The 26,235-nt window shown below is 50.8% G+C and overlaps 2 protein-coding genes across 7 annotated transcripts in view; one reads left to right on the top strand and one right to left on the bottom strand.

Annotated features, from left to right (window-relative positions):
• Positions 1 to 118, bottom strand: part of NADSYN1 (NAD synthetase 1) — a 36,368-nt gene extending 36,250 nt beyond the window's left edge. For 2 of the 6 annotated variants that reach the window (XR_009504747.1, XM_059932295.1), the window contains exon 1: positions 23 to 117. The gene's annotated coding sequence lies outside the window, so the exon portion shown is untranslated. Of the gene's footprint in view, positions 1 to 22 lie in introns of all 6 variants that reach the window. The other 4 variants (XM_059932291.1, XM_059932294.1, XM_059932296.1 and 1 more) reach the window with 3 other exon arrangements.
• Positions 119 to 467: 349 nt separating this feature from the next.
• Positions 468 to 25,925, top strand: DHCR7 (7-dehydrocholesterol reductase). The gene is made up of 9 exons (XM_059932290.1): positions 468 to 544; positions 5,565 to 5,694; positions 14,205 to 14,308; positions 14,873 to 15,095; positions 16,582 to 16,672; positions 17,387 to 17,600; positions 20,144 to 20,348; positions 20,955 to 21,086; positions 23,853 to 25,925. The coding sequence occupies exons 2-9, from the start codon at positions 5,668 to 5,670 to the stop codon at positions 24,315 to 24,317; spliced, it is 1,461 nt and encodes a 486-aa protein (XP_059788273.1). The 5' UTR covers positions 468 to 544; positions 5,565 to 5,667; the 3' UTR covers positions 24,318 to 25,925.
• The last annotated feature ends 310 nt before the right edge of the window (positions 25,926 to 26,235 follow it).

Genomic DNA, 26,235 nt, shown 5'->3' with positions numbered 1-26,235 from the left:
ATCTGACACCCTATATGCCTACCTGATTGTTTATTGATTACGCACCACCACTACCGCGCGTGCACCCCAAGAGCAGGGATTTTGGTCTGTTTTGTGGGTTGTTGTGGACCCGGCAATCTGTACACCACAGGCTCAGCGTGGGCTGCGCGCCTTTGAAGCCCCATTGGCAGAAGAGGAAACTGAGGCTGGGGCGCTAAGCCGCTTGCCCACGACCACCGGTGGGGACGAACCCCACCCCAGCCCCCCAGCCCCCCAGCCCCCCAGCCTGGGCGGGGCTCCCCGGCCCTTAGGGAGGCTGTGCGCGGGGCGGGCCCTCAGCCGTCAGTCTCGCGCCCCGCGGCTGCCGAGTGGAGCGCGCGGTGGCCCGGAGTCAGCTCAGGGGGTGGGGCGAGGCGCCCCGGCCAATCGCGGGGCGCGAAGGCGCCGGGCCTCACAGGGCCCGTCTCCGATTGGTCATCTGCCATTACGCCACATCCTGGGGCAACCGGCTTGGAGCGCACGGGTAGTAGCGGGTGCGGAGCCGGGCGCGGAGACTGGCGCTCAGGTAAGCGGGCCAGCTGCGCAAGTGTGAGACGCGCGCAGGGGAGCGGGGGGCGAGCAGATCCGGGGGCGTGCGCAGGTCAGGGGTGGGATGGGTGCGCGCAGGAGCGTGGAGGGGGGCTAGTGCTCTGGCGAGGAGGAGATGCGTGCTCAGGTGGGCAGAGGCCGGAGATCTAGGGGCGCAGGTTGGCCACCCGAAGACGGCCTTTCGGAGATGCTTCGTCCCCCGGTGGTCGGGAGATCCCGGGGGAGCCGGGGCGGGGCGGAGCCAGGTGGGTGCTTCCTGGGCCGGGTGGGCCGGTTCCTTCCTCGGGTGCCCCGCGTGAGCGGATGCAGTTTTCTGTTGAGGGAACGCGGATAATTTGTCTTTGCTCACCGAGAAGGTGGGAGCAGGTAGCAGGAGACTCTGAATTGCTTTACTAGGAATAGATTAATGGGGTGGGGGGAGGGGGGGGGTCGATGCACGGCGGGCAGGGCAGGGAGTGCTCACAAAAGACCAAACGCGCCCTCTTTTCTTTTCCAGCCTTCCCGACTAACTTAAATAATGATGTATTGCCTCTTTCCTGGACATTTTATAATTTTATGAAAAAGGTTTTTAAGGGTAGGAATTGCTCTGGTGAGATTCCCGACAAAAGGTAAAGAAAGGAGACAGGAAAGTTGGAAATGAGGAATCGTGTTTATCAAAAGTGGTGTGTGAGACCTCTCATTTACTGGGTGTTTCCTGAGTGTCCAGCACTGGGCTGGGTGCTTTGACCTTAATTCTCAGATCAACCTGTGTACTTGGCATCGCCCCCATCTTACAGATGAGGAGACTGAGGCTCCCGAGAGGTGAAGTGACATGTAGAGTCATGTACTTAGCGGCAGAGCCGGGGTTCAAACCCAGAGATACCGGCGACATGACTTTGGTTTTGGGGGAAGAGCCCCATCGGCAATGCTTGCATTTAGTTGGGGGGTGGGGGTGGGGATGAGAAGCTGAGAAGCTTGGGGTTTGCAGAGGCCAGGTGGTGGTTGAGCAGCCCCAGGCACCCTGAAGGTCCCGAGGAAGGCGGCAGGATCAGGCCTGAGGAGGATGGAGTTACCCCACATGCAGGACACTCGCCACTCAAAAACCAGGACGGTTTGCCAGGCAGAAACCCAGAAACAACCATGCACAATTAATTCTTGGAAAACTTCCCACAAAATCCTTTTTATGTAACTGCTGCTAAAAATAAAAAGTGGCAGATTTATGCAGCAGATCTACCTATTTATGTAGCAGATCTACCTAGTAGAAAGCTGCTTTCTAAGATCAGAGAAAGTGAAGAAGCGAACTTAGAAAAGAATTTAGAGGTAAACAAATCTTGGGGGAAAAAAAGGAGGGAGAGTGGGTGTGTATCGTGTGACAAGTAGCTCGTGAGACAATCCGGAGACTATGCAGCAAAATTCAGTGACTCCAGGGGCTGGATTGAGGGGATTTGTTGTCTGACTTTCAAACTTATGTTGCAGTGATGGTGTTACAGTGAGCGTATATTTTGCAACTTTCAAAAAACAGAAACCCTGTATCTGCAGTCAAAGCTGCAGTTTACCCTTTAGAATTAGAGGTCAGTGTTTCTGAAATTTCCTTCCAGGGCTCACACGTATTTCTGGAGGCCTCAGAAGTGCCCCAGGAGCGGGTTGCCGTGCCCCAGCCAGGACCTCAACCCTCCCCAGGGAAGCCAGGCCAGAGCTGTCCAGTGCCAAGCACTGGAAAGAGCCAAGAGCAGCCTCTGCATTTGGCAGTTGAGGCTTGTGAATTGCATGTGCCAGTTGAGGGAGTGACCGCACCATCGGCAGAGGGCCGGGGGGATGCAAAAAAGCTTCAGGTAAACCCAAGAATGACCCCCGAAATCACTTCCCTATGCCTTGAGAGCAGATGACCTCCCTGACCCCGGAGAGAGCCACAGATGTTCCCAGAATTGTGGATCTAAGGACTCCAAGAGCTGTTACAACAACTCATTTCATCGTTGTTAAATTATTTTATTATACAAGTGTCCGCTAGAAAAACTAGGAAAAGGGTGGAGAAAAAGCCCACGTGGATATCCCACACTACTGAGGGTTTTGGTATACGGCTTTTTGAATAGCTTTTTAGTGATAGACCGTCTTGCAGCTTGCCCTTGTGCTGTAACATACCAGGGAACTTTTTTCCATGTTAAGCTCATTCTTTTTAACAGTTGCTGAGTATTCCACTGTACTGGTGTGTCAGTGTTTCTCGCACCTGTGAGTTTACACAGCCATCTGTATATGTCCCAGGATAAAGTCGTACAAGTAAATGCTGGGTCAGCCTGAAGGTCTACCTGGCCTCTGAAACTGTTCTCCCACCAGGAGAGCAGCTGCCCAACTCTCACTGGTTCTGAATTGTATCATTCCTTTAAGTCCAAGTTGGGGCATGTCTATTTTTCAGTGTCTACCACTCCTTGGACTAACAAATTTCCAAAACAGAACCCCTGCTGTTCCGATAGCATTCCAACTAAATGTTTCTGTTATGTATGTTAGGATAGTACCCAGCACAGCACTCAGAAAGATTGGCTATTGTCATCACTACTCTGAATTTTACTCTACAGCCTCCCAAGTGTGTCACAGAGGGTGGCGTGCCCACAGACCCAGCTCCGTTCCTGTAGGTCAGTGCTAGCAACTTGCTCCGCTTTCCTTGCCTCAGCCCCCTCATCTGTAAAATGGGCCTAATGACGGCAACTCTCCAGGATTGGGGTGGGAATTTTATGAGCTAATGGGTGCTTGGAGCTTGGTAGGTGCTCCATAAATAGTCACCACCTGTGATAGGTTGTATCATCCAATATCTCACGTTCTTTGAATACCATGCTGCTTCCCCATCAGGAGTCAGAGCCTGCTTCCCCTCCCCCTGAAAGCTGGTGGGCTTGTGACTCAGCGTAGCCAGATGAATGTGCTGGGCTGCCGCGGGGCAGAAAAGGCAGCTTGGGCACCTCTTCCCACTGCCTTGAGTCCGCCATGCTGGGAGGAAGCCCGAGCTAGCCCACACTGAGTGAGCACGTGATGAACCGCTGCTCCGGGACACCCCAGGCCATAGCTACTTAGCCAGCCTCCCCAGATGCCCAACCCATGGGAACAATGAAAGAGGACGAAAGACTGTTTGTTTTGTTTTGGCCGCACCCCTCAGCATGTGGGATCTTAGTTCCCCGACTGGGGATTGAACCTGTGCCCTTAGCAGTGAAAGCATGGAGTCCTAACCGCTGGACCGCCAGGGAAGTCCCGAAAGATTGTTGTTTTAAACCACTACGTTGAGGAGTGATGACTTGTGCAGTGGGTAACAGAACTGTCTGGGGTTGGGCCTTGCAGGCGCATCCCCCTTAGACCTCTGCCAGGCCAGACTTCACCCCGATGCCCTGCGTGAGCCCCGCTGAGCCTTCCTGAGGCCTGGGTGGTGCTGGTGGCGGTGTCGGCAGTAGCCGACTCTCTGGGGCGGACTCTGATGGGGCTTGGGTGGGGCCCTGAGCTCTTGGCCCCGTGACCTCATTTACCTGACAGCGTAAGTTACTTTGCGGATGAGGAAACCAAGCCTAGCGGAGAACTTGCAGCCTTGAGGGTGACATCTGGGCCTCCTGGGGGTTCGCCATGCCATCCCATCCCTGCCATGGTCCTGGGTCTCTGATGCGTCTCCAAATAGCAAACCCTCAAGATGCCGAAAGAACTGCCACGGGGCTTAAGCCTTGTGTTGTGTGGGCCCCGAGCTGTCGATGGTGATGTTCTCAGCTATAGGACATTGGAGGCACTCACCCGGACTGCTTTGCTGTGAGGAGCCCACAGACGTCTCCCCCGCCGGGGCCATGTAGCGGCCAGACTGGCCCTTGAGGTTCTTATTATGATTGCAGGACGCCTTCGGCAAAAACCATCATGGAACGTTGAGGAACGAGATTTATTGCTCACAGGTCCTGTGGGTACACGCAGCCAGATTGTGGGTAGAAAGAGGGTGCGGGTGTGGGGCTGGGCTCTGCCTTTATGAGGGCGTGAGGGCAGGGTGTCTAGGGTTTCACGGGGTCACTCTTTATTGGTGAATTTAACTCATAGGAACAGGAGTTAGGGTGTGGGAAGGGAGCAGGGCGGTTACTCAAGCTGTCAGTCGCTAGGTTACCCCGGACTTCCTGAATGAGGGCCCCTCGTGGGTTGGGGGGCACCTTGGTCCTTACCTGGTGGTTCTGCTGGTGGCTGTGTGTTTATTCAAGATGGATGGCTTTTGAAATGGGCGCTTACTGTCAGGCACTTACACTACATCATCCCAAACCCTCAGGAGAAACGTCCCTTTGTCTTTGGCCTGTGGAACTCAAAATCTGGTCCACGGAGCTGACCAGGGTGCCAGAAAGCTCCCAGGCATTTCCCTGGCTCCTTCCCGGGTGTGGACACGAAACCTCCTTTATCCAGCTTTAACAAGCGCAGAACCTCGTGTGTGTTTCTGTGTGTGTGTGGGGGTGCTTTGATACCCCAAGACACTCAGGAAGGTCATGGGTCCAGTAAGTCTTCTGAGAACCAGCCTCCGAGCCCAGATTACTGTCAGTGATGTCCTGTATTCTTGGGATCTCACTGGCTCCTAGAACAACGTGCGGTGGGATTGTGCAAGCTCTAGCGGGGCTTGATCCGGGTCGATGGCACAAATGGCTTGTAGAAACGGTTCAGAGGCACGTGCGCTGCCTGGTGTGAGTCTGCAAAGAAGCCAGCTTTGGCTCATTGCTGTTCACCAGCTCTGTGTCTGCCGTGTTAAGGCTCATCTGCAAGACAACTCCTCCAGGAAGCCCTCCATCCAGCTCTGCCCGTTGTTAATCAGTGCTTACTCTTTGGCGGACAGTGTGGGTGCTAGGCAGAGAAGCTGCGTGATAAGATTGCCTTATCCTGGGGGATCCCCACTCATGGGGCCTCTTGTGCTTTTGAACCCCTGGGCGCTGAGCTTGTGCCTTTCACTTGGTTCCAACGGTGGGCCTCGAGAAAATATCATTTGGGTCCTTATCTCCCTGTGTCTCCCTGTCTCTTCGTGTCCTCTGCAGGACTTTGTTCAGCGGGTTGAAAAGGATCAAGCAGGCCTTGTGGAGCGTGGGAATCTAGCGACTTGAAAGGGGGCAGTTCACGAAGGAAAACCTGCGTTCTGCCATGAAACCGCTTGGTAAGAGGTTGGAGGTAAGTCCGTCTCAGCACCGCTGCTCCTGGGCAAAGGCAGTGACTTTTCAGCTTTGGAAAAGTAAAGGCAGCTGGTCCATCAGCTCTCGGTATCAATTCTTGTCTGATTCTTAGCAAAAAAATAAATTACATCCAGAATACCACCCTGTGCCCTATTTTCAGCCATCTGCTGCCAAAGATGTTACTTACACCTTTATTAAAAATTCAGTGCTTATGACAGAGAGGTGAATGAACGCTATTATAAGCTCAGAATAATTATTTGGGCTTGTTTTAATCCCTAGAAGATATGCTGCTTCCTTTTGGCTTTCCACATTTAGTTCTCAGCCTATACATTTCTGGCCCTTTTGCAATTTTCCAGCATGTTAGATCAGAGTAGCTACTATGTACCAGGCTTGGTATTCTGTGTTTTGGGGCTGTAAAGATGGGTGGTCCCCGCCCATAAAGAACTCTTCAACCTGCCTTGTACATCATAGATGCTCCATAAACTAACCTGTGTAAATTAAATTAAGTGATGTGGCTGCAGTTTTCATTATTGAAAAATTGTAAATGAATATACAGTTGTATTAAAGTAATCCATGTTCGCATTTAGAATAAAATCAGTGTTAAGAGGCTTATATATAAAATGAACAGTTCCGTAACTCATCTTATAGTCTCACTTCCCAGAAGCAAATACTTTTCATTCTCTTAGCTACTTTTGTGTTGTTTTTACCTGCTTCTATCTAAACGATTTCCTTTCAGCACTGCCAACTTTACACGTTTCCTTCTATACATGTAGTAGTCAGTCAATAATCAGAGTTTACATGGTTCTGGCAAAGTTATTATTACTTACTGTTAAGCCAAGTAATGTACTATCATTATGGTTTGGGTTTTTTCCCCCCTTTGTATGGCTTTTTTTTTTTTTTTTTTTTTTTTTTTTTTAATGTCTGAAACATTTATATCAACATATTTCCATACATATTTCCATACAAATACAAATATAAGATTTTTAGAAATTTCATGTAATGTCTGAAACATTTATATTAACATGTTTCCATACAAATAACCCAATGAAAGTTTAGTATTAGTTGTTTTGTTTGTTTTTTTATACTGCAGGTTCTTATTAGGCATCAGTTTTATACACATCAGTGTATACATGTCAATCCCAATCGCCCAATTCAGCACACCACCATCCCCACCCCACCGCAGTTTTCCCCCCTTGGTGTCCATATGTCCATTCTCTACATCTGTGTCTCAACTTCTGCCCTGCAAACTGGCTCATCTGTACCATTTTTCTAGGTTCCGCATACATGCATTAATATACGATATTTGTTTTTCTCTTTCTGACTTACTTCACTCTGTATGACAGTCTCTAGATCCATCCACGTCTCAACAAATGACTCAATTTCGTTCCTTTTTATGGCTGAGTAATATTCCATTGTATATATGTACCACATCTTCTTTATCCATTCGTCTGTTGATGGGCATTTAGGTTGCTTCCATGACCTGGCTATTGTAAATAGTGCTGCAATGAACATTCGGGTGCATGTGTCTTTTTGAATTACGGTTTTCTCTGGGTATATGCCCAGTAGTGGGATTGCTGGGTCATATGGTAATTCTATTTTTAGTTTTTTAAGGAACCTCCATATTGTTCTCCATAGTGGCTGTATCAATTTACATTCCCACCAACAGTGCAAGAGGGTTCCCTTTTCACCACACCCTCTCCAGCATTTGTTGTTTGTAGATTTTCTGATGATGCCCATTCTAACAGGAGTGAGGTGATACCGCATTGCAGTTTTGATTTGCATTTCTCTAATAATTAGTGATGTTGAGCATCTTTTCATGTGCTTCGTGGCCATCTGTATGTCTTCTTTGGAGAAATGTCTATTTAGGTCTTCTGCCCATTTTTGGATTGGGGTGTTTGTTTCTTTGATATTGAGCTGAATGAGCTGTTTATATATTTTGGAGATTAATCCTTTGTCCGTTGATTCATTTGCAAATATTTTCTCCCATTCTGAGGGTTGTCTTTTCATCTTGTTTATGGTTTCCTTTGCTGTGCAAAAGCTTTGAAGTTTCATTAGGTCCCATTTGTTTATTTTTGTTTTTATTTCCATTACTCTAGGAGGTGGATCAAAAAAGATCTTGCTGTGATTTATGTCAAAGAGTGTTCTTCCTATGTTTTCCTCTAAGAGTTTTATAGTGTCCAGTCTTATATTTAGGTCTCTAATCCATTTTGAGTTTATTTTTGTGTATGGTGTTAGGGAGTATTCTAATTTCATTCTTTTACATGTAGCTGTCCAGTTTTCCCAGCACCACTTATTGAAGAGACTGTCTTTTCTCCATTGTATATCTTTGCCTCCTTTGTCATAGATTAGTTGACCATAGGTGCGTGGGTTAATCTCTGGGCTTTCTATCTTGTTCCATTGATCTATGTTTCTGTTTTTGTGCCAGTACCATATTGTCTTGATTACTGTAGCTTTGTAGTATAGTCTGAAGTCAGGGAGTCTGATTCCTCCAGCTCCATTTTTTTGCCTCAAGACTGCTTTGCCTATTCGGGGTCTTTTGTGTCTCCATACAAATTTTAAGATGATTTGTTCTAGCTCCGTAAAAAATGCCATTGGTAATTTGATAGGGATTGCATTGAATCTGTAGATTGCTTTGGGTAGTATACTCATTTTCACAATGTTGATTCTTCCAATCCAAGAACATGGTATATCTCTCCATCTGTTGGTATCATCTTTAATTTCTTTCATCAGTGTCTTATAGTTTTCTGCATACAGGTCTTTTGTCTCCCTAGGTAGGTTTATTCCTAGGTATTTTATTCTTTTTGTTGCAATGGTAAATGGGAGTGTTTCCATAATTTCTCTTTCAGATTTTTCATCATTAGTGTATAAGAATGCAAGAGATTTCTGTGCATTAATTTTGTATCCTGCAACTTTACCATATTCATTAATTAGCTCTAGCAGTTTTCTGGTGGCAGTTTTAGGATTCTCTATGTATAGTATCATGTCATCCGCAAACAGTGACAGTTTTACTTCTTCTTTTCCAATTTGTATTCCTTTTATTTCTTTTTCTTCTCTGATTGCCGTGGCTAGGACTTCCAAAACTATGTTGAATAATAGTGGTGAGAGTGGACATCCTTGTCTCGTTCCTGATCTTAGAGGAAATGCTTTCAGTTTTTCACCATTGAGAATGATGTTTGCTGTGGGTTTGTCATATATGGCCTTTATTATGTTGAGGTAGGTTCCCTCTATGCCCACTTTCTGGAGAGTTTTTATCAGAAATGGGTGTTGAATTTTGTCAAAAGCTTTTTCTGCATCTACTGAGATGATCATATGGTTTTTATTCTTCAATTTGTTAATATGGTGTATCACATTGATTGATTTGCGTATATTGAAGAATCCTTGCATCCCTGGGATAAATCCCACTTGATCGTGGTGTATGATCCTTTTAATGTGTTGTTGGATTCTGTTTGCTAGTATTTTGTTGAGGATTTTTGCATCTATATTCATCAGTGATATTGGTCTGTAATTTTCTTTTTTTGTAGTGTCTTTGTCTGGTTTTGGTATCAGGGTGATGGTGGCCTCATAGAATGAGTTTGGGAGTGTTCCTTCCTCTGCAATTTTTTGGAAGAGTTTGAGAAGGATGGGTGTTAGCTCTTCTCTAAATGTTTGATAGAATTCACCTGTGAAGCCATCTGGTCCTGGACTTTTGTTTGTTGGAAGATTTTTAATCACAGTTTCAATTTCATTACTTGTGATTGGTCTGTTCATATTTTCTATTTCTTCCTGGTTCAGTCTTGGAAGGTTATACCTTTCTAAGAATTTGTCCATTTCTTCCAGGTTGTCCATTTTATTGGCATAAAGTTGCTTGTAGTAGTCTCTTAGGATGCTTTGTATTTCTGCAGTGTCTGTTGTAACTTCTCCTTTTTCATTTCTGATTTTATTGATTTGAGTCCTCTCCCTCTTTTTCTTGATGAGTCTGGCTAATGGTTTATCAATTTTGTTTATCTTCTCAAAGAACCAACTTTTAGTTTTATTGATCTTTGCTATTGTTTTCTTTGTTTCTATTTCATTTATTTCTGCTCTGATCTTTATGATTTCTTTCCTTCTGCTAACTTTGGGTTTTGTTTGTTCTTCTTTCTCTAGTTTCTTTAAGTGTAAGGTTAGATTGTTTACTTGAGCTTTTTCTTGTTTCTTTAGGTAGGCTTGTATAGCTATAAACTTCCCTCTTAGAACTGCTTTTGCTGCATCCCATAGGTTTTGGGTCGTCGTGTTTTCATTGTCATTTGTCTCTAGGTATTTTTTGATTTCCTCTTTGATTTCTTCAGTGATCTCTTGGTTATTTAGTAACGTATTGTTTAGCCTCCATGTGTTTGTCCTTTTTACGTTTTTTTCCCTGTAATTCATTTCTAATCTCATAGCGTTGTGGTCAGAAAAGATGCTTGATATGATTTCAATTTTCTTAAATTTACTGAGGCTTGATTTGTGACCCAAGATGTGATCTATCTTGGAGAATGTTCCGTGCGCACTTGAGAAGAACGTGTAATCTGCTGTTTTTGGATGGAATGTCCGATATATATCAATTAAATCTATCTGGTCTATTGTGTCATTTAAAGCTTCTGTTTCCTTATTTATTTTCATTTTGGATGATCTGTCCATTGGTGTAAGTGAGGTGTTAAAGTCCCCCACTATTATTGTGTTACTGTCGATTTCCTCTTTTATAGCTGTTAGCAGTTGCCTTATGTATTGAGGTGCTCCTATGTTGGGTGCATATATATTTATAATTGTTATATCTTCTTCTTGGATTGATCCCTGGATCATTATGTAGTGTCCTTCCTTGTCTCTTGTAACATTCTTTAATTTAAAGTCTATTTTATCTGATATGAGTATAGCTACTCCAGCTTTCTTTTGATTTCCATTTGCATGGAATATCTTTTTCCATCCCATCACTTTCAGTCTGTATGTGTCCCTAGGTCTAAAGTGGGTCTCTTGTAGACAGCATATATATGGGTCTTGTTTTTGTATCCATTCAGCCAGTCTATGTCTTTTGGTTGGGGCATTTAATCCATTCACGTTTAAGGTAATTATCGATATGTATGTTCCTATGACCATTTTCTTAATTGTTTTGTGTTTGTTTTTGTAGGTCCTTTTCTTCTCTTGTGTTTCCCACTTAGAGAAGTTCCTTTAGCATTTGTTGTAGAGCTGGTTTGGTGGTGCTGAATTCTCTTAGCTTTTGCTTGTCTGTAAAGCTTTTGATTTCTCCATCAAATCTAAATGAGATCCTTGCCGGGTAGAGTAATCTTGGTTGTAGGTTCTTCCCTTTCATCACTTTAAGTATATCATGCCACTCCCTTCTGGCTTGCAGAGTTTCTGCTGAGAAATCAGCTGTTAACCTTATGGGAGTTCCCTTGTATGTTATTTGTCGTTTTTCCCTTGCTGCTTTCAATAATTTTTCTTTGTCTTTAATTTTTGCCACTTTGATTACTATGTGTCTCGGCGTGTTTCTCCTTGGGTTTATCCTGTATGGGACTCTCTGCGCTTCCTGGACTTGGGTGGCTATTTCCTTTCCCATGTTAGGGAAGTTTTCGACTATAATCTCTTCAAATATTTTCTCTGGTCCTTTCTCTCTCTCTTCTCCTTCTGGGACCCCTATAATGCGAATGTTGTTGCGTTTAATGTTATCCCAGAGGTCTCTTAGGCTGTCTTCATTTCTTTTCATTCTTTTTTCTTTAGTCTGTTCCGCAGCAGTGAATTCCATCATTCTGTCTTCCAGGTCACTTATCCGTTCTTCTGCCTCAGTTATTCTGCTATTGATTCCTTCTAGTGTAGTTTTCATTTCAGTTATTGTATTGGTCATCTCTGTTTGTTTGTTCTTTAATTCTTCTAGGTCTTTGTTAATCATTTCTTGCATCTTCTCAATCTTTGCCTCCATTCTTATTCCAAGGTCCTGGATCATCTTCACTATCATTATTCTGAATTCTTTTTCTGGAAGGTTGCCTATCTCCACTTCATTTAGTTGTTTTTCTGGGGTTTTTTCTTGTTCCTTCATCTGGTACATAGCCCTCTGCCTTTTCATCTTCTCTATCTTTCTGTAACTGTGGTTTTTGGTCCACAGGCTGCAGGATTATAGTTTTTCTTGCTTCTGTTGTCTGCCCTCTGGTGGTTGAGGCTATCTAAGAGGCTTGATGGGAGGCTCTGGTGGTGGGTAGAGCTGACTGTTGCTGTGGCGGTCAGAGCTCAGTAAAACCTTAATCCACTTGACTGTTGATGGGTGGGGCTGGGTTCCCTCCCTGTTGCTGTGGCGGTCAGAGCTCAGTAAAACCTTAATCCACTTGACTGTTGATGGGTGGGGCTGGGTTCCCTCCCTGTTGGCTGTTTTGCCTGAGGCAACCCAACACTGGAGCCTACCCGTGCTCTTTGGTGGGGTTAATGGCAGACTCTGGGAGGGCTCATGCCAAGGAGAACTTCCCAGAACCTCTGCTGCCAGTGTCCTTATCCCCACGGTGAAACAGAGCCACCACTCGCCTCTGCAGGAGACCCCCCAACACCAGCAGGTAGGTCTGGTTCAGTCTCCCCCAGGCTCACTGCTCCTTCCCCTGGGTCCTGATGCACACATTACTTTGTGTGTGCCCTCCAAGAGTGGGGTCTCTGTTTCCCCCAGTCCCGTCAAAGTCCTGCAATCCAATTCCCACTAGGCTTCAAAGTCTGATTCTCTAGGAATTCCTCCTCCCGTTGCCTGACCCCCAGGTTGGGAAGCCTGACGTGGGGCTCAGAACCTTTACTCCAGTGGGTGGACTTCTGTGGTATAAGTGTTCGCCAGTCTGTGAGTCACCCACCCAGCAGTTACGGGGTTTGATTTTACTCTGCTTGCGCCCCTCCTACCGTCTCACTGTGGCTTCTCCTCTGTCCTTGGACGTGGGGTATCCTCCTTGGTGAAGTCCAGGGTCTTCCTGTCAATGATGGTCCAGCAGTCAGTTGTGATTCTGGTGCTCTCGCAAGAGGGAGTGACAGCACGTCCTTCTACTCCGCCATCTTGGTTCTGTATGGCTTTTTAATCTTCCTGGAGTTAATGGTTGCCTCACTTTTTCCATATACTCAGGTTTCTATGTATCTATCACTAATTTTTTTCTGCATGTTTTAACAGAGCCATCATACATATCAATAATTTTTCTACACACTGTAGCACAACAAAATGTGTCATTTCCATTCCTCCCTCACCCCTGTGGCCGTCCATCTTGTGCCAGTGTGGACTGGTTACTGTCTGGTCCACTGCACAGCTGTTATCTTGGGACTTCCTCTTGTCCTTTCACTGGGCATTTCTTTAGCAGCTTTCTTGGATCCTGTGTCTTCTCTGAATAATAGTTAACCTGGGAATAGACTTGTAGGTTGAAAAAAGTTTCCGTCAGAACTTTAAGTTTTCCACCCTTGTTTTCTAGAATCCAGCTTGCTGCTAGCGTGATTCTTAATCCTGGATTTTTTCTGAAAGCTTTTAAGATCATCTTTTTTTTAATGCCTGATATTTTGAACCTTGACAATTGTGAACTTGTTCTAGACGTGGGGATGTCACTGCTTCCCCCATATTATGACCACTGGTTGGCTTGTATGTTGGTACAAGATGAGTGGCTATGGGTGGGAGAGAGGAATGGAAATGATAAATTGTGTTGGAGTATGTAGAAAAATTATTAATATGTATGATAGCTCTGTTAGAGCATTCAGAAAAGAAAATTAGTGATAGATGCATAGAAACCTTAGCAAATGGAAAAAGTGAGGCAACCATTGACTCCAGGAAAAATAAAAAGTCATATACTGAGGAGGGGACATTTTATATGAGACCTGAATGAGGAGACCTGTAAAGCGTGTTCTAAGCTGAGAAGTAGCAGGTGTCATGAACAAGATAGACCACATTTAAGGATCAGTAGGGAAATCTAGAAAAATGGTACAGATGAACCAGTTTGCAAAGCAGAAATAGAGACACAGATGTAGAGAACAAACGTACGGACACCAAGGGGGGAAAGTGGCAGGGGAGGTGGAGGTAGTGGTGGTGGTGTGATGAACTGGGAGATTGGGATTGACATGTATACACTAATATGTGTAAAGTAGATAACTAATAAGAACCTGTTTATAAAAAATAAATAAATAAAATTAAAAAAAAAGGATCAGTAGAGACCTCCTTGGGCCTGGAGCAGAGGGCATGAAGGGAGAGTGGGGAGGAGGGGAGGCAGGAGCACATTGTGGGAGGGTTCTGAGCCACAGGCGTCCGGGTTCACGTAGTAAGAAGGATGTTCTGCTGTCGTTGGAAAATGAATTGAGACAAGCAAGAGCAGAAGTAGGGCCATGTGGGAGGTTATTGCGGGTTCCAGGAGTGAGTCTAAGATGCACTGATCTCTTCCCTGCCTGGAATCTCCCATCCAGGACAAGGTAAAGAGTAGGTGAATGAAGGAGACCAGCCCTGTGGGGCCTGTGAACAGTGGCAGGGAGGTGCAGTGTCCGTTTGTCACGGGACGATCTGAACGGGGTGTCTCCTTCCCTCAGGGCCCAATGGCTGCAAAACCGCAGTCCAACGATCCCCAAACCAAGAGTCCTGGCAACATCACCTTCGGCAAGGCTGCCACCCAGGGGCAGTGGGGCCGTGCCTGGTAAGGCTCTCACCCATCTTCCCAGCTAGAAAGTAAAGTGGGATCTCAGTGAGAGGTTGCCAGCCTTTGGGATTTCGTGAACCTATTAAAAAAATTCTTTTTATCAGCAAGACTGTCATTAGTAGCAGTTTCCCCTTTTAGAGAGTGAGGAATTACAGGAAGAAGAAACTAAAAACTGATTCCAAGGACAGCTGGTGCCCTCGTACCGCCCTCACTGTGTAGCACATGGGGGTCATGGTTGTCGAGCCTTAGGGTGCTGGGGACTTGGTGAATGTCCCCTGTGGCCCGGAACGGGAAGCCTCTGGCCAGCTGGGTTGTGAAAGGCCTTTTGCCTTTCGTGTCCTGGGCCCTGGGCTCTCTGGGGGTGCCCACGGGTCTGTCGGCCTTCAGACTGCTTGCAGTGGAGCATGCAGGTGGGGTGCCCTCCCCAGGCAGTGGGGGCCTTTGCACTGCCTTCTCTCGGGAAGTGCTGGCGGGTTTGCACGTGGAGCAGAGCATCCCGTGCGTCAGGTCAGAGGGTCAGGAGGGCGCCACGTGACCTCCTGCCGTCCGTCTGCCCCACAGGGAGGTGGACTGGTTTTCCTTGGCCAGCGTCATCTTCCTGCTGCTGTTTGCACCCTTCATCGTGTACTATTTCATCATGGCCTGCGACCAGTACAGCTGCTCCCTGACGGCCCCCTTGGCGGACATCGTCACCGGGCGGGCTCGACTCTCGGACATCTGGGCCAAGACGCCACCTGTGACAACGAAAGCGGCCCAGATCTACGTGGCATGGGTCACGTTCCAGGTCAGCCCTCCCGGCCACCGGCCGCCATGGGCGGGGCTCTGCCTGTGCAAGAGCATCCCCTCCCGCCGGGATAGTCGTGGCCCCTTGTCAGGGGTGGGGTCCTGGCTCACACCGGCATCCTCGTGCCCGGGACCCAGCAGGGCGTCACCTGCAGCCTGACGGACTTAGCTTTGTCTTCGGATCAAGGGCGCCTGGTGGCATTTCAGTGTCCGACTCACTTTCCGTTGAGCCTCCTCGAGGTTCAGGGGTGTGCCCAGCCCTGCAGGGACCTGCTGAGCAGGAAGCAAGACCCCGTGGGAACGCGTGAGGGCGTGGCCCACCAGGGAAGCCCCGTGCACCATGGGAAGCTTATCCTAGGGTTGCCTGTGGGAAGGAGCACCCAGCCCCAGAGGGCCGCTCTCGGTCTCAGCAAAGCCAAGGCTGTGTCCCCAGCAGGTGGTTGCACAGACCTGTCCAAGGGCAGCCTTGGCTGTGCTGTGACCCCACTGGCCTTCCAACCAGAAGGAGTTCATCAGAAGGCTGTCTGCACCATGAACTTGGTGAACAGGCGGTGTTTATTATCTGAACCCAGGAGGTTTCCAGGGAAACGGTGCTGTGAGATGCCTCCCCTCCCTGCCCCAGGGTTTCCTGTCCTGAAGGAAGGCTTTGACCACTCCTAGCTGTTTCTCCCCACATTCCCAGCTTTTGGGCTTCAGATTCCCTCTCATTTCAGGTCTCTTGGTCCCTTTGGGTAAAAAGTGATTCAGAGCAGCGAGAGTCACAGTAGCCTAAAGGCAGAAACAACCCACATGTCCATCGACAGATATATATACACACAACGTGATCCATCCACGTGGTGGAATGGTGTTCTGCCATGAAAAGGAATGAAGGTCTGACACAGGCTACAGCGTGGATGGACCTTCAGAACATGACGCTCAGTGAAAGAAATTAGCTGCAAAGGGACAAATCCTGTCTGATTCTGTTTATATGAAAAGTCCAGGATAGGCAAATCCATAGAGACAGAAAGTGGGTTAGTGGTTGTCAGGGGCTGGTGGGCAGGGGCCGAGGGGAGTGACTGCTGGTGGGTGTGGGGTTCCCTTTTGGCGGGGTGAAACTGTTCTATAATTAGACATTGGGGAGGGTTGCACGAGCTTTGGAGTGCACTGAACACTTTCGGTGAACACTTTCAAAGGGGGAGTCGTACGGAATGCGAACTAGTGGGTTCTCCCGAGGGGAGTGGCCGAGTCCCGTGGGGAGACGGCTTGGGTGCTCTGAGTACTGATGGGTTTCCTGTTCAGGGCCCCCTTCAAAGCCCGCAGTCAGCCTGCAACCAGAGCTCCCGGAGCTATAAACTCTTCTGGAAGAAATAACTGGCTCTGTGTAGGCTTTCTCCCATTCCTTTGGTGCCTTCCCATCTGTCATCTCGGTTAGTAAAGCAAGGCTGTGTCAAAGCACAGCAAGGCCCTCCAGCTCACAGGGAATTTAGCTGAAAATCTCTGTGTCTCAGGTGCTTCTGTACATGCTGCTTCCTGACTTCTGCCACAAGTTTCTGCCGGGCTACGTGGGGGGCGTTCAGGAGGGCGCCATGACTCCCGCAGGTAAGCTGGGCTCCGCCCTGTCCCTTCATCTCACGGGGCCTCCCCCCACCCCCGCCCCCGTGCAGCTTCCATCCCAAAGGCTGCCCCCTGACAAAGTAAAAACTTCGCTTGGGAATTTCTACACCCCGGGACCGCCCCAGATTCGAGGTGGGAAGTCACCTTCTCAATCAGGGAACGGAATACCCCCTGCCCCACACTGGCTGTGTAGCTGGGCTCACGGAGCGTCTCCCCGGCGGCAAGCCCCCCAGGGGCACCTGGTGGGGCGGGGCTTTTGTTAAGGGGCCCTTGGGGCTGCCCGGCCCATTCATTCCCCACAGTCACTGAGACCCCACCCCAGCACACAGAGAGCACCCGGTCCCTCAGGGAGGCTGCTGGGCCCCCCGCCAGGTACCCTAGGGAACCCTCGTCCGCTTCTGCCGTGGCTCAGCCCCAGCCTCCGGCACACTGCAGGCTGGTGACTCAGCCTCTGGCTGGTTCCGGACATTCTGCACCCTCTCACCCTTCCAGGAACTCAGCGAGCAGGAGTGGTTAGTCCCCGGCTCACAGCGTGAGGTGTGCTGCTGGCGTTTGGACCCTAGGGGCCCGAATTGCAGCAGCAGCTGACCGGCTGTCAAGCCTGGGGTCTGGGGACCCCGGCAGCTGAGGCGGTAGGGCCGGAGCCAGGAGCTGCTACAGCTGGGGAAACGCCTCCACTCTTCCCTCTTCCCTCTGCAGGAATCGTCAACAAGTATGAGATCAACGGCCTGCAAGCCTGGCTCATCACGCATCTCCTCTGGTTTGTTAATTGCTACCTCCTCGCCTGCTTCTCTCCCACCGTCATCTTTGACAACTGGATCCCGCTGCTCTGGTGTGCCAACATTCTGGGCTACGCCGTCTCCACCTTCGCCATGATCAAGGGCTACTTCTTCCCCACCGATGCCCGAGACTGGTACGTCCTCAGCGGCCGGTCGAGCCCAAGATGGAGAGTAGGTGCCTTTTTCTGTTACCTTGGGCTGGGAGGTTGCAGAGCCCTGAGGATGGAGAATCCCTGAAGGAGGAGCTTAAGGGAACTTGATGGACTCTGGGGAGCGTCCTTTCCAAGCGTCTGGGTGGCTTCTCCCGCCTTAGGGAGGATGCACTTGAAGACGGCCGGGTCCATCTTTGGTGGCCGAGCTATGTCGTGTAGGGGTGTCAGGGAGCAGGAGGGTGGAAAAGGCAGCTTCTGGTCGGGGGCAAAGGCGGTCCATCACCTCTTTTTCTGGAACGTCAGTGTGGCCTGAAACAGTCTTAGTGAGGAGTCCTGTTTTCTCAGCGGCTTTAATGTAACACCTTCCCAGGGGGAGCCCTGCTGATTGGTGTCCATTCTCACGGAGCCTTGGCTTGGATAGTTATCAACCATGCGTCCATCTCTCCTTCATCTGTCCATATCTCCAGTTCTTCGTGCATTCATCCACCCACCCATCCACCCATCTGTCCATCCATCCACCCATCCAACTCATCCATCCATCCACCTACCCATCTACCTACCCGTGCACCCATCCATCCACCCATCCAACTCATCCATCCATCCACCTACCCATCTACCTACCCATGCACCCATCCATCCACCCATCCAACTCATCCATCCATCCACCTACCCATCTACCTACCCGTGCACCCATCCATCCACCCATCCAACTCATCCATCCATCCACCTACCCATCTACCTACCCGTGCACCCATCCATCCACCCATCCAACTCATCCATCCATCCACCTACCCATCTACCTACCCGTGCACCCATCCATCCACCCATCCAACTCATCCATCCATCCACCTACCCATCTACCTACCCGTGCACCCATCCATCCACCCATCCAACTCATCCATCCATCCACCTACCCATCTACCTACCTGTGCACCCATCCATCCACCCATCCAACTCATCCATCCATCCACCTACCCATCTACCTACCTGTGCACCCATCCACCCATCCATCCGTTCATCCACCCACCCATCCACCCATCTGTCCATCCATCCACCCATCCAACTCATCCATCCATCCACCTACCCATCTACCTACCCATGCACCCATCCATCCACCCATCCAACTCATCCATCCATCCACCTACCCATCTACCTACCTGTGCACCCATCCACCCATCCATCCATTCATCCACCCACCCATCCACCCATCTGTCCATCCATCCACCCATCCAACTCATCCATCCATCCACCTACCCATCTACCTACCCGTGCACCCATCCACCCATCCATCCATTCATCCATCCATCTCCCCATCCAACCACCCACCCATCTATCCATCCCCCATCCCCTCCTCCACCCCTCCCTCCCTCCCTCCCTTCCTGTCTCCCTGTATCCATCCATTCACCCATGCACCCATTCATCCAGCCCATTCATCCATCTATCCATTTATCCATCCATCCACTTACACCCCCCTTCCCTCCCTCTCCACCTCCTTCCATCCGTCCATTCATCAAGAGATGTTTGTTGGGTTCCTCCTGTAGACAGGTGTAGGCAGTGGGGCTTTAGGTGTAAACAAGATTCTTATTCTCGGGGTGCTTACATTTTAGTTTGGGGGTCCAAATGGAAATAAAGTATGTTTCCTTTAACTGTTACACCTAAACTCTTAGGAAATGTGTTTGCTTGGTGGTACTTTGAGCTTGTGTGATTTTTTTTTATCAAATAATGAGGCTGGTCTTCTATGACTCATGGAAATAATTTTCTCTGCTTTATAATCACATCCCCTATCGTAGACTTTGTATATTTTGCTTCTTTCTATTTCTCCTAACTGAGGGTAATGGATACAAGAATATGTTTCTCTGACTAGCACAGAAATCCCTGTGTATGTACAGCAAGTTATACTTAATGAAGGTCTCCACATGGGTTATGGTGGCTGATTCTCTGATCACTCCTGGAGAGGGCTATGGGTCAGGTAACCAGGGTAACGAAACATTAAACTTGCCCAGCAAGGGATGGGTGTGGGCCCTGGAGCCAGACACCCGGCTCTAAGCAGTGTGCTTTTTTTCACATCTGCCTTGGCATCATTTATGACTCCACTTGCCCACGGGAGACCCGAATGCCCTGTGAGTCCTTCAGAATAAAATCTCTGTCCGGTCGAGCCAGTTGGGCAGCTCACCTGGTGCTGTGCCTCCAGGGAGCCTGGAGTGGGGAGGGAGGGCCCTGGGTGCTGCTGGCCCAAGGGAGCGTTAAGCACAGGTACAATCTCCCCACCTTCCCTGGGACACAGCGAGCAGCTCAAGGGCCAGAGGTGAACGTGGAGTGAAGTGCCGAGTCTGCGGGGAGAGAGGGAGGCCGACGCGACCTCTGCTTGCTGCCTCCCTGCGGTTCATGGCAGGTCTCCCCCCGGCTCATCTCTCTTGGGCCTGCGGTACCCAGGCTGGGCTGAGCACCTGTGTCCGTGCCAGCCAAGTAGGCCACTTGTGAGATGCGCTCGTTAACGACACGCATCTGTTCTTTGTATTTTAAAGCAAATTCACAGGCAGTTTCTTTTACAACTACATGATGGGCGTTGAGTTTAACCCCCGAATTGGGAAGTGGTTTGACTTCAAGCTCTTCTTCAATGGACGCCCCGGGATCGTCGCCTGGACCCTCATCAACCTGTCCTTTGCAGCCAAGCAGCAGGAGCTCTACGGCTACGTGACCAACTCCATGGTCTTGGTCAACGTCCTGCAGGTAGCCTCTCTGTGGCCCAGAGGGGTGGGAGCTCTGACACCCGGTGGGCGCTGGGGAAGCCTGAAAGCCGGATAGTTTTCAAAAGACCATAATCTGCCGCCTTTACAAGGGGGTCGGCCCCCTTCCCACGTGTCTCTGAGGAGCCGGCTAGTGAACAGGAGGCGAAGGAGTCGTGTCCTCACCTGCCGGGTGCTGCACTGGCCCTGGGGACTCGTGTGGCCCACATGAACATCTGTTCGCGGTTCGGGTGTGTCAGTGGTCCTGGCCACATGGCTCTGATGTCTCTTGGAAGGACCCTGTCCTGAGCCCGTCCACCCTGAGCCATCTCTCTGCTCCCGGCTCCACAGCCCTGGGAATCAGCGTCCGGGGCGTTGCCGGGCGCCCCTCTCTGGGCAATGTGTCATCTCAGACTGCAGACTTTGAGGACAAGGACTCCCGCCCCACCGTGTCCCAGGCACGGCGGGAAGTACAGGAGCAGCCCCGTGGTGCACGTCACCAGAGGAGCTCAGGGACACCCAGTGACCCCCGCTTCCCCTACTGCAGTGTGGTGTCCCGAGGGCCCCCATCAGTGTCTGTGGTCCGTACACGGCCGCTCCTGTGTTGCAGGCCATCTATGTGCTGGACTTCTTCTGGAACGAAACCTGGTACCTGAAAACCATTGACATCTGCCACGACCACTTTGGGTGGTACCTGGGCTGGGGGGACTGCGTCTGGCTGCCGTACCTCTACACGTTGCAGGTGAGGAGCAGGGGCAGGGAGGCCCCCGTGACGCATGCCCAGCGCAGCAGCACGCTGAGCTGTAAGGTCCCCGGGCACCCCCAGCGCTGCCCTCGGAGCAGACACAGCGGAGCACGTGCCGAGCCTTGTCCTCACCCAAGTGTCTGTTTTTGGGCGGGGTGGGGGGGGGTGGCGCCAGAACCTGGAGAAGGGAGGCCGCTCCCCTGTTTTAGGAAGAAGAGAAGGCTTAGTGTATGAGTCAGCACAGGCCACTGTAACAAATACCACGGACCAGGAGGCTTAAACAGCAGACGTTTATGTCCCCAGTCCTGGAGGCTGGAATCCCAGATCCAGGTGTGGGCAGGGCTGGTTCCTCCTGAGGCCTCTCTCCTCGGCGTGTAGACGGCCGTCTCCTCCCTGTGTCCTCACAGGGTCGTCCCTCTGTGTGTGTCTGTGTCCTGACCTCCTCTTCTTATAAGGACACCAGTCCTATGGGATTAGGGCCACCCCAGTAACCTCATCTTACCTCCATCACCTCTTGAAAGAAAGACACGCAACTCCAAATACAGTCACTTTCTGGGGTGCTGGGGATCAGGACTCCAACATGTGAGTCTGGGGGACACAACTCAGCCCATAAGACTCAGAGAAGAAGAAGATACGGAGTAAACTTTGGGTCAAAAGAAATGATTTGGGGGATCTGGGTGGATGGAGGTGGGTATTTGTATCATGTGTGTTCAAATCTTAATGCTGAAAGGATGAGAGGCCTTCTTTCCTACCGTCATTTGCATTTAAGCTTTGAGTATCTACACACAAGAGTGGAGGAGATGCGCGGGGCCCTGCGCTCTCGGAGCTCACAGCTGGGGAGGGAAAGTCCCTGACACAGGCAGTCCAGTGCGGGGAGGGGGAGCTTGACAGGAAGTGGGGTGCTGACCCCTGAGAGAGGGCCAAGGAGGAGTCCCCAGCCAGCAGGTGGGGGTCAGCAAGAGCATCTGGGAGCAACCACAGCCAGGCTGAGAGCAGAATGATGAATCAGGGTAAGAGCATTCCAGAAAGGTGGATCGGGGAATATATCAGGGTAGGGGGGGGCAGAGGGGGACATTTAAGGCACAAGACAGTTCAGCGTGGCTGGGACACAGGACGTGGGGGTGGCAGGAAGCCTTGCCCGATTGGAGGCTGGAGGTTCAGAGGCCAGCACCGGGTGGGAGGCCTACAAAAGGGGAGCGTTCCAGGCGAGAAGAGGACGCTGGGGGTTGGGGGGCACAGGCTCCGGGAAGAGTTCCCACGAGTAATGAATCAGCCCGGGTCCCCAGGAGAGCCTCAGCACGCGCTGCAGAGTCGAGGGTAGAAACCTCGACTGCGGAGCCCGAGGGACCGGGGTTTGCACCTCTGTAGGGCTGCCAGCCGGGGGAGGGGGCCTTGAGCTCGTCCCTGAGCATCTCTGAAAAAGCAGGGCGGACGTCACCTCCGTTAGGGCCGGGCATCCTCGTTCCTGCACCCGCCGTGTTCTGAGGCTGTTGGGGAATTGGGGAGAGGCCTCATCGTCAAGCCCCCCGCACCCCTCCCAGCTCAGAGAACAGCCCTGCTTTCCTCTGCATGGCAGGCGGGCTCCTGGGTAGGGTGACTGCTTGAAAGGCCTGGCCAGATGCCCACCTGCTCGTTTTGTCAGCAGGTGTGACGAGGTGTGGCAGTGGGGGAAAGAGCAGGTTCTAGGGCACTTGAGTGGTTAGCGGTGGCCTGCCTTAAACAGGTTGTGCAGGAGTGGAGAGGACCAGTGCTGACAGACCTCGTAGGCTGGCCAGGACGTGCACGGGCAGGTGGTGGGTGGTTACAGCCCGTCCTGCAGGCGATGATAAGGGGCCCCCGTTACCTGGCTGACTACCCTATGCAGCATCCTGAAGCAGGAGCGCTGGGAAAGCAGGAAGATCACAGCAGAGTGAGCAGGGTTGAGGGGAGAGAGCCCTGGGCCGGGCGCCAGGAGTTCCGGTCTCCGCTCCCCACGCTGGATCCTCTGGGCGGATCCTCTGCTTGGCTGGTTGCAGGCTCGCTGGCTCCCTGATTCTGTGAACACCATTTTCCAGGCATGCAAAACAATAGCAGTAGATCGCACACACACACGTATGTGTGTTTATTTGATTATGTAACTGTGGTCCATTCAAGTCCAAAATCTTCAGGGCAGCCGGCAGGCTGGAGGTCCAGGGAAGAGTTGGTATTGCAGCTGGGTCTGAAGGCCGTCTGCTGGTGGAATTCACTCTTATTCCAGGGATTCTTTTATTCTTAGGGCCTTCCACCTATTAGATGAGACCCACCTACATTGCGGAGGGTGGTCTGCTTCATTCAGTCTAATTGGAAACGTTAATCCCATCTAAAAAATACCTTCGTAACAACTAACGTTTGACCAAGTGTCTGGGTCCCATGGCCTAGCCAACGTGACACATAAAATTAACCATCACAATATTATATTCAAATAATACTTTTAATATTGTTATATAATATGTATACTACATATGATATACGTGTGTATGTACGTATGTACGTGTAGATAGATAGATAGGAAGGTAGCTAGGTGGGTAGGTAGGTGGATATGCACGTTTGCATATTTACTTGTCTGATCCCACAGCAACCCTCCGAGGCAGGTGCTTCTATCTACAGGAGAGGAAACCGAGGCAGGGCACGGGGGCAGCCGGTCGGGGGCAGCCGGTCAGGCGCACGGCAGGGGTTTGGACCCAGGCCGTGCTCCCGAGCCCGCGGCCCCGCTCAGCCCGCTGACCTCTCCCGCTCGCCCTGCAGGGTCTGTACCTGGTGTACCACCCCGTGCAGCTGCCCACCCGCTACTCCCTGGGCGTCCTGCTGCTGGGCCTGCTGGGCTACTATATCTTCCGGGTGGCCAACCATCAGAAGGACCTCTTCCGCCGCACGGACGGGCGCTGCCTGATCTGGGGCAGGAAGCCCAAGGTCATCGAGTGTTCCTTCACGTCGGCCGATAAGCAGAAGCACCACAGCAAGCTGCTGGTGTCCGGCTTCTGGGGCGTGGCCCGCCACTTCAACTACACCGGCGACCTGATGGGCAGCCTGGCGTACTGCCTGGCCTGCGGCGGCGGCCACCTCCTGCCCTACTTCTACATCATCTACATGGCCGTCCTGCTGACCCACCGCTGCCTGCGGGACGAGCACCGCTGCGCTAGCAAGTACGGCCGGGACTGGGAGCGCTACACCGCTGCCGTGCCTTACCGCCTGCTGCCCGGAATCTTCTAAAGGGCCGGCCCGGGGGGAGCCCCCAGCAGGGCAGCGAGGACGCCGGAGTCAGGGCCGCCGGGCCAGCAGCATCTCGGCTCCACGCCCCAGGAGCCTCCGCGTCCCCACCTGTAAAAGGCAAACAGCCCGGCACGTGTCCTGAGCGGAATTCCGGGGGCTTACGCCGACGGCCTTCTCGCCAGCAGAGGTGACCGGCTTTCTCTGTGCCGTGTCCCCAGGGTGGGAGGATGACCTGGTCTGCTCGCAGATGACGCTGTTTCTTCTCTGGGGTCTGAGCCGCCCCGCTGCCCAGACAGCAGGAGTCCGACACTGAACGGGATGTCTTCCAGCCCCCGTGGTCAGTCCTGCCCTTACTCTTGCTAAATAAAGTAGAAGTGGACACGTAAGCTGTGCCAGTTACCAGCTGACTGCCTTTCAGCTCCCGGTGCACCCTGCATCACCTGCTCTGCGGTAGTGAGCTGTGCCCTTCAGACTTTTCCCCTCTGCACGTGCACCTCATTACATTTGTCTGTAGAGGGCGCTGAGGGCCGCTGCAGGAGTAAGGGCATCTTCTGGTTCTGGTTCTTTTACAGACTTGGCCCAGGCAACCCAGAGAACTTGGCCACACCGTCCGGGGGCCTCACCCTAAGCCTTTCCCAAGGAGACCTGAACCCCAGCCTCAGGGAGGGGACACCCTTCACGTGTTTTCTTACCTTGGGCACACTCCTTGACCCGCAGGTATTCTGGATTTTTTTTGGTTTTTTTTTTCAATTTACTTATTTATCTTTGGCTGTGTTGGGTCTTCATTGCTGCGTGAGGGCTTTCTCTAGTTGTGGTGAGCCGGGGCTACTCTTTGTTGTGGTGCGTGGGCTTCTCGTTGCGGTGGCTTCTTTTGCTGTGGAGCACGGGTTCTAGGTGCACGGGCTTCAGTAGTTGTGGCACGCGGGCTTCAGTAGCAGTGGCTCGCGGGCTCTAGAGTGCAGGCTCAGTAGTTGTGGCGCACGGGCTTAGTTGCTCTGTGACATGTGGGATCTTCCCGGACCAGGGCTCAAACCCGTGTCCCCTGCATTGGCAGGTGGATTCTTAACGACTGCGCCACCAGGGAAGTCCCCGCAGGTATTCTTGACAGCTCTCTTTAGACGTTACTGCCCTAGTCGAGTTAATAATTCTTTATTCAGGTGTATCTGGGAGGTATTGCAGGTTTGGTTCCAGACCACCCCAATAAAGCGATTATCACAATAAAGCGAATCACACGAGTTTTTTGGCTTCCTAGTGCATAGAAAAGTTAGGTTTACACGAGTCTGTACTCTTTTAAGTATGAAATAGCATCTTCTTAAAAGACAGTGTATACACCTTGATTAAAAAAGGCTTTATTGCTAAAAAATGCCAAAACGATGACCATGGTAACGTCACAGGTCCCTGATCACAGATCACCGTTAACAAATAGAAAAGTTTGAAATACTGCCAGAAATGCCAAGATGTGACACAGAGACACCAAGTGAGCAAATGCTATTGGAAAAATGGCACCGGTGGGCTTGCTGGACGCAGGGTCACCAGAAACCTTCAGTTTGTAAAAAGCGTGATTATCTGCGAAGCACAATAAAGTAGATGTTCCCGTTTTAAACCTTCCCTGTTCAGACTTCTTTGTGGTTTGTCTCCCGATGGGGCCTGGCCATAGACAAGGGCTCAGTTTCTGGTGTGTAGAAGGGATGCCCAGGGAACTTTGGATCAGACGCTTGGGTCCTGCCTCAAAGCTTTGGGTACCGATCATGGGATTCAGGGGAGGGGTCCACACTTTCTCCACCGTTGGCCCTCTGTTGGGGCCACACTTGTGCTGGGTGTGAGAATCCGTTCTGTTTGCCAAAGGGAGAAATCCCAGTGTGGCCGCCTGCCCCCAACAAGAGAACGGAGAAGCCACAGAGATGGCAGTGCTAGACTT

Source organism: Balaenoptera ricei, chromosome 8 (genome assembly GCF_028023285.1).
Source record: "Balaenoptera ricei isolate mBalRic1 chromosome 8, mBalRic1.hap2, whole genome shotgun sequence".
NCBI lineage: Eukaryota > Metazoa > Chordata > Mammalia > Artiodactyla > Balaenopteridae > Balaenoptera > Balaenoptera ricei.
This window is presented reverse-complemented; position numbering and strand designations above follow the sequence as displayed.

Coding starts and splice junctions, on each gene's coding strand:
- DHCR7 (XM_059932290.1), top strand. CDS start 5,668: ATGAAACCGCTTGGTAAGAGGTTGGAG. Junction 14,309..14,872: donor GGGCAGTGGGGCCGTGCCTG/GTAAGGCTCTCA, acceptor TCTGCCCCACAG/GGAGGTGGACTGGTTTTCCT. Junction 20,349..20,954: donor TCTTGGTCAACGTCCTGCAG/GTAGCCTCTCTG, acceptor CCTGTGTTGCAG/GCCATCTATGTGCTGGACTT.